Here is a 7,871-nt window from a genome sequence, read left to right on the forward strand (position 1 = left end):
AATTCTTAACTTTTGCAACTTATAAATTCTAAAAGTTAAGAATTAAAGTTGCAAAATACACGATCAAAGTAAATGATAAAACGAAAAAAAAAGTTATAGTGCATTTTGAAACTTTTCAGTCAAAAGTTAAGGCAGTGTGGTGAAAACTACCCATCAATTTGTTTCACATAATTAAACTCAATAACAAAATAACGCCGACTTTTACAGGCAAACCAACACAAATACCATTTTTGATTATCCAACAATTAAATAATAACAAATGCCAAACTCGCAGCCAATTAATTCCATTGAATAATGTGAAATGAAATACGATTATATTTTCATCCACAAGCAGCCATAACAAATTATATAATATTAAGAACAACAACATAAGTCTCTTTCTTAGAATATAAATTTTAAAAGTTGGCATGCTAAAATAATTAGTTTCACAATTTACATTAGTCAATTTATTCCTACTCCTGTCCTCTCATGCACCTCATTAGTTTAATCAAAAATCAAATCTTCCACTCCTATCACATCAACATAAAAGTTTCAAAAACAATTTTACAAATTTGAGTTATTAAAATTTAATTAATTTAAATGTTACACATTTAATGATGTAATCTATTTAAGATTTTTTTTTCAAAAAAAAATAGTTAGAGAAAAGCCTCAATTTTTGCATCATCTAGGTGCTAAAGAGACAGAAATCTGATCAGATACACTGACCAATTGATCAGACCAGCTTCTAGAACTCAAATACAATTTCGAAATCTTACCCGCCACGCGTCCCATATCGGGCCGTTCATCAGCATCCACGCGTACACACTCGATTGCTAAACGTGTCAGCTTCTCTGCCACGTCAACCGGATACGAATCTTTCAATCTCCTATCCATCCACCTCCTTACCCTCCCCTGCCTCTCTTCAGCGTCACCGCCTTGAACGGCGGCTCTCGCAGTCTCAATAACCGACGTCCGTACAACGTGACCACTGCTCTTATCAAATTTGAACTTCAAAGGCTCTTCACCGGATAATAACTCTAAAATCACCACTCCGAAAGCGTACACGTCAGCTTTCTGACTAGCGATGCCGGTGGTTTGATACTCCGGCGACATGTAGCCTCTCACTCCTTCGAATTGCGTATCTCCACTGGTTAATCTCTTCAATTTACTATCATCCTTTACTTCTCCTTCTTCTTCTTCGCTGTTCAATTCAGTTATTTCAGTAATTTTACTTTTACCTTTTTCAGAAACAGCGTCGTTTACTAATTCCCCGCATAACTGTGCAGCTCCGAAATGGCAGATTTTACCATGGAACTCCGGTTCGGTTACAATTATAGCACTGCTCTTGATATGATTATGAACCAGCGTTAGATTTAATCCGGTTTTATGGTGGATATAATCAAGTCCGTGAGCTAAATCCGCCGCGATCTGCATTCTCGACGTCCACGCCGACAGTACGGTGAAATGCGGATTTCTAGGGTTTCGTAAACAATCGGCGAGATTAGCTCCGTTTGTAAACTCATAAACAAGATAAATATGTTCTCCGGCGATACAAACGCCTAACAATTTGATCACACTCGTATGATGGCTTCGGCAAAGGATCGAGAGTCTTTCTTTCAGCCGTGACATTTCAATTTTTCGCCGGCATTTTCGCTGGAATACGACTGTTTCCGCGTTCCGGAGAGAGCAGCGCCAGCAGGTGGTGGTGGAGGACGAAGAGTAACGTTTGGCGAGGAAGTTGTTTGTGGCGGCGCGAATTTCGGAGATGTCGTATATGTTAGGGCTTTGCGCGATGGATTCGCGGAGGCTGGAGAGAGAGGTGCGGCTCGAGAGAGTGGAAGAGGATGTTGTTGTGTAGTAGCCGCTTGTGGTGGCGGCGCTGGAGGTTGAGGGAGCTGATGCGGCGGAGTTGTAGGTGGAGGTTGGGAGGGGAGAACGAGTTGAACGAGTTCGTGGTGATTGAGTCGGGCGAGGTGTAGATGAGTTGGGATCAGACACGTTAACTGCCATTTTGGTTTTGCACATAAGAGAAATAAAATGAATTAATGGATGAAAAGATTAGGAATTAATGTTTTAGTTGCAGAGAATTGAGGAAGATGAAGTATTTAAGCAAGATCATGTTTGGTGAGTTAACACGGTCTCGTCACTTTACCCTGGAATATTACACTTTTCTAACTAATATTTTTGATACTTTTTGTTTATTTAAGCACAATATGAATATTCTAAAAAAAAAGCACAATATGAATTGAGTTTTTGAAGTTTATAGATTTTTATTAAATTTATGGATTTTAAATATATAAAATGTAAAATATATGAATTTGAAGATTTTATTATTTTAATTAAATATGAAATTATTAAAATATATTTAAATTTATCCATCATTCGTATACAACCATAAATTTCAATTTATTTCACTTGGGAGGTGCATTTTATCAATAAAGTATAGCTAAAATGTATGTACATTGAAAAATATTCTGTTAAAGTTATAGAATCAATGCTTAATTACTTAAAAAACCCTCACCTTTAGTTTTGTTTTCGTTTATACCCTGATCTAAGAAAATTGTCAAATACTCATGACCTTGTCTTTATATTTCACCTCTACCCCAAATTTAAAAAAAAAGATGATTTATTAAAAACAATTAAATATAAGGGTTATTTTATACCTTTTTCTAATAAAAAAATTACAAACAAATACTTCATCTTTAAAAACGTTCAAATAAGTCCTAAAATTGATTATTTTTTTAATTTAAATAAAGTAAAATAAATAAAATATTTTTTAATTACAACCTACAATCATACGCCAATTTAAAAAAACCGCTAATATTATTCCCTATTATTTATTAATAAAAAAAAATTCGATTTTCGAAACGAACGCCGGGAAAGGAGGAACAACTGCTCCTCCTTGGAAGGAGGACGGCGGTTCCTCTTTCCACGGAAGGAGGACGGTGGCGGTGGATGGAATTTTTTTTTTACTAAAAATGAAGGACTATTTTAAACTTTTTTCAAATGAAAAAAGGTAAATTTAATACCTCGAGGGTAGAGGTGAAACATAAAGACAAGGTCATGAGTATATGTGACAATTTTCCTAGGTCATGGTATAAACGAAAAAAAAGTTAAAGGTGAGGGTTTTTTAAGTAATTAAGCCTAGAATCAAATGCTTCTACAAGCATTAAAGACTTTTCTTCTTTAAATGATCAAAATAATAATAAGAATATAAAATTTTATTACTTTTTCGTCCAAATAATTAATTTTATTTAATACATATATTTTATTTATTTAAAATCACGTATCCAAATCAAGAATAAAAAAAGATACCTTCAATAGCCATGAGGATTATCAAGGGAGTACATTTTTAGAGTTTGTATTTGGCTTTGGTTTTGGAGAAATTAGGGTACCTTCAATAGCCATGGGGGTTATCAAGGGAGCAAAATGGATGATATTATTTGCTGAGTTTTTCGTATTCAGAAAGCAAAGGAGCTAGTAGATGGCCATTCAAAAGCTGAACATAGCAAGAACACGGTCATGATCAGTTGGAGTCAAGTTGACACTGATGGAGCTTATAATGCAACTTCTGGCATAGGTAGAGCTGGTGGGATTATCAGGGATTCTCAAGGGCAGTGGATTAGTAGTTTTGCTATGACAATTGGAAAGTCCTCGATTCTAGGGGCTAAGCTTTGGGGAGTTCACAATGGTCTTCGGCAGAGCTGGGAATTAGGTTTCAGAAGGATCATTTCTGAGACTGACAAATTTGGATGTGGTTCGAAAGGTTGGAGACTCGTCGCTGGCTGTCAGTTCTTCTGCAATTTTGCATGCCGTTCGTGCCCTTCTTTCAAGGCAATGGCTGGTTCAAGTCATGTGTATCGCAAGGCCAATTTCGATGCTGATTTCTTAGCTTCATCCAATCCTGAGCATGAGATTGGCTATAAGGTTCATTCTGATATTTCTGCTATTTTGCAAGCTTGGCTGATATATGATCTTCATGGAACTTCTTATGTTAGAGATGTTGTTTTAAGTAGTTTTAGGTCTTCTCCTCCTCATTTGTATCAAAAGAAAGAATAAATATCGTCTCTCTAAGTGAGCTTATTTGAATAAGAGTCGCAAAAATTAAAAAGTTCATTTATTTTAAAAAGTTTTCAGTTTTTTGTTTGTAAATTTGCCCACTCTGAGTTAATTGATATTTGCTTGAAATTTTGTTGATATTAGGAGGTCCAATAAAAAGAACAATATTTTCCTGCAACTTAGGTTGCAGGAAACTCCTGCTATCTTTATGTGGCAACCTTAGAATGCTTCAATTGCTTAACATATTTGGCCAAAAAAGTTACAATTTAATTCTTATATTTCATTGAAAATCATGTATTAACTATGAAACTTATTTATTTTTGTTATTTATTTATTTCTCTAAGTAATTTCTTCTCAAATAAAATATATATATATATATATATATATATATATATATATATATATATATATGTTTTATATAATAAAAATTTACATTCTAAAAGAAATTTACTTTTCTAAATTATTTTATTTTGATAATTAAAAATTAATACTGTAACAATTATATAAGAAATTCATTTAATTGTAAGTGCACTTACCATCATTATGTAAAATACAAAATACAAAATATATGAGATAATGTATTATTTAGAGATTTTTAATTAGTAAAAGTCATTAATAGTTTAAATTAAAAAAAACTTTCTTTTACTTATATAATTTAATAATATTTATTATTTCATTTATCTGATCTATTCATCAAATATGAATTAAATTTCTTTTAAAACACTAACACAAGTAAATTTTTATTATATAACACACACACACACACACACACATATATATATATATATATATCATTTGAGAAGAAATTATTTAAATAAATAAAGTTAGCACTAAGATCTAACAAATAGCATAATTGAAAGACTAAAGATTAAAGAGTAAAGAGTAAAATTTTAAATTTATAAAATATGAACATGATAATGATATTTGAAAAGGATAAATAAAAAAAAGTTTTTGTTAACATATGATTTTCAATAAACTACAGGAATTGAACTGTAACTTTTTTGCGAAATGTGTTAAGCAATTGTAGCTGCCTAGGGCTGCCACGTATAAAGATAGCAGGAGTTCCTGTAATCTCAGTTGTAGGAAAATATTGTTCCAATAAAAATATTATGAATGTCATTTAAAATCAGAACAAATAAACATGACAATTGGTATTTTTGGAAATAAGACATTTATGGCCAGTGAGGCCTAGCCCAAGTGGCTAAGGCGCTCCAGTGCATTCCTGAGATCTCGGTTTCGAGTCTCAGTAGAGCCAGTGTTTAAAGCCGAATGAAAAATGGAACTTTAACTACTAACCACTAACTACTAACGTAACTAGATTCTATCACAGTAAAAAAAAAGACATTATGGGCCCTCATTAGAGACATGATGATTGGGCAGATCTGGTATCAATCGCGTTTAAATATTAGATAATAAAAACAATTATACAATAATTTCAAATTATTAAATCATCATTTGTACTTCAATTAATTTGTTGACACTTGACATGATCTTTTATCTGACATATATTTGCAAATAAAATAGAGGTTTATGAACAAATGTTCTCTCTGCCTGCATACTAATTAATTTTAGACTACCAATGAGTTATAACTCAAATAGTATAAGCGCTAGACACAAAGTATCAAAATCGTGGGTTCAATTCCTCACACAAGCGCTCCCCCATCCCCAATTATCAAAAAAAAATTGATTTTAGACTTGTAGAAAAAAGTATTTAAATTGGAAACATATGTGTGAATCCATATATGTTATGACTTCATTCGTGACGTATACAATTAAGTTGAAGGACGTCATAATTTCCAAGCAAATATATATTAGCCAAATTATATTTATCTACATTTACTGACTATCACTTTTGGATATACCATAATTTAAATTTTTATCAGTTTAATTTATTATTTTCTCGACTTTTCTCAAATATCTCAATTCTTAATTTGTAGCGGACATAATGTGGTGTTATTATATATTTTAAGTAGGATAAATTTTATACATCTGGACTTATAATATTATACTTTATCTATTCTAAACGACAATTATATTTAGCAAAAGTTAAATTTATTAATCACGTATTATTGAAATCATATTTACTTCATAATTTTAAATTAACGGGGACTGTGTTTTGATATATTAAATGTGGTTGTTTCTTTATGATGTAAATTAATAATGTGTGAGTTATAACCACCGATTAAAATATCATACCAGACTGATCAATTAAAGTGATTGAATCAAAAGCTGACCAGTTACTCCATCCAAAAATACAAAAATCAAAAATCTGGTCCAACAAGATTAGATCTGTTTGAAACGGGAGAGCCAGATCAAACCGGAAATTGAACCAAACATTGATAATTAGCGATGGAAAAATCTATCGATAAATATCTAAAATTCGTCCTAACCATTTACTTTTTTATTTTTTCACTTTTACTAACAAGTTGAACAAGTTAAATCAGTAACGGTGGTTATATCAATTTAGTTTTTAAAACACTGGTTATGACAATATTAAAATAGGCATTATATAATATTATTGGTCGCACTATACCGCTTAAGTCAACTAACATGAAAATATTTTAAAATCATGAATTTCGAGTTTAATATTTTATTAATTTAGTTAAAATAAAAAAAAATATAAAAAAAATTTAAAATAAAAAAAAATATTTGATTAATTTGTTAATCAACTTTTTAAAATATTTAATTGTAATCGTACAAGCAGAAATAACCAAATTTCTTAACTGAACTTAAATAATATATATTATTTATTTCGGTTTACCCGACCATTTACTCACTCCTATTTTTAAGTAGAGGTGGTCATGACCCAATTGAACCGTGAACCGGACTGGTCAAATCCAGCCTAGGACCGGCCAAATCCTAAATCGGGTCTAAACCGGCCCGAAACGGGAGGCAGGCCAGTACAACTTTTTTTTATTATCGACCGATTTCTAACCGCATATTTTTAAATATATATTTTAAATTATTTTTTATATATGTATATGTATAATTTTTATTAATCTCATACTATTTTTATTTCTATTAGGAAAAGGGGCAAATATGCCCCTAATGTTTGGGGTCAGGGGCAAATATATCCCTAACGTTTAAAAAAGAGGAAATAATCCCCTAATGTCTTTAAAAATAGGTAAATAAGCCCCTAATGTTTTTAAAAATGAGAAAATAAACTCTTGACGTCTTTAAAAAGGAATAATTAAGCCCTTATCCTAGACGGCGTATTAACACTGTGTGGACAGTTTATAAATTTTGCTGACATGGCAAACATGAATCCTATATAGTATTGCTAAATCCAAATCAATCAGAAATCCTAATTTACGGCGTAAAAGTAAAGTCAAAATCGTATAAATTAGCGCTCTTTATTTATTTAGATTTGGGATTTTAGGATTTTGAATTTAAATTTAATTCTTTTTCCATTATAAAGAGAGTTGAAAACATGTAATTGGTGGATTTAGAAATGTCATGTAGGATTCACGCTCGCTATGTCCACACTATTAACATACCGTTTAGAGAAGGGATTATTTGCCCCTTTTAAAAGACGTTTTTGCTCTTTTTAAAGACGTTAGGGGCTTACTTGTCATTTTTTTAATCTTTAAAAACATATTTACTCCTGCCCCAAACGTTAGAGGTATATCCTCCCTTTTCCTTTTATGTTATATACAATTATAAATATATTAAAATATTATTTATTTTTAATATGTTTAAATTGTCTATTTCTTTTAAAGCCTAATGTCGTAAAACCCCCCGACCTTTTAATCCCTTTTCAATCAAATCCGGACGTTGAAAACTTATCAATTTTACCCTATTTTGTATTTTTGTTTTTCAATTGTACCTTAAAA

The 7,871-nt window shown here is 31.3% G+C and overlaps 1 protein-coding gene across 1 annotated transcript; it reads right to left on the reverse strand.

Annotated features, from left to right (window-relative positions):
• Window positions 1-411: 411 nt before the first annotated feature.
• LOC126665572 (lysM domain receptor-like kinase 3) lies at window positions 412-2,004 on the reverse strand. Its single transcript, XM_050358403.1, has one exon. It carries the CDS (start codon window positions 2,002-2,004, stop codon window positions 661-663), a length of 1,344 nt encoding a protein of 447 aa, XP_050214360.1. The 3' UTR covers window positions 412-660.
• Window positions 2,005-7,871: the final 5,867 nt, after the last annotated feature.

Source organism: Mercurialis annua, linkage group LG1-X (genome assembly GCF_937616625.2).
Source record: "Mercurialis annua linkage group LG1-X, ddMerAnnu1.2, whole genome shotgun sequence".
NCBI classification, from domain to species: domain Eukaryota; kingdom Viridiplantae; phylum Streptophyta; class Magnoliopsida; order Malpighiales; family Euphorbiaceae; genus Mercurialis; species Mercurialis annua.

Excerpts from the sequence above, each read along its gene's own strand:
- LOC126665572 (XM_050358403.1), bottom strand. The coding sequence starts at position 2,004 with ATGTGCAAAACCAAAATGGCAGTTAACGTGTCTGATCCCAACTCATCT.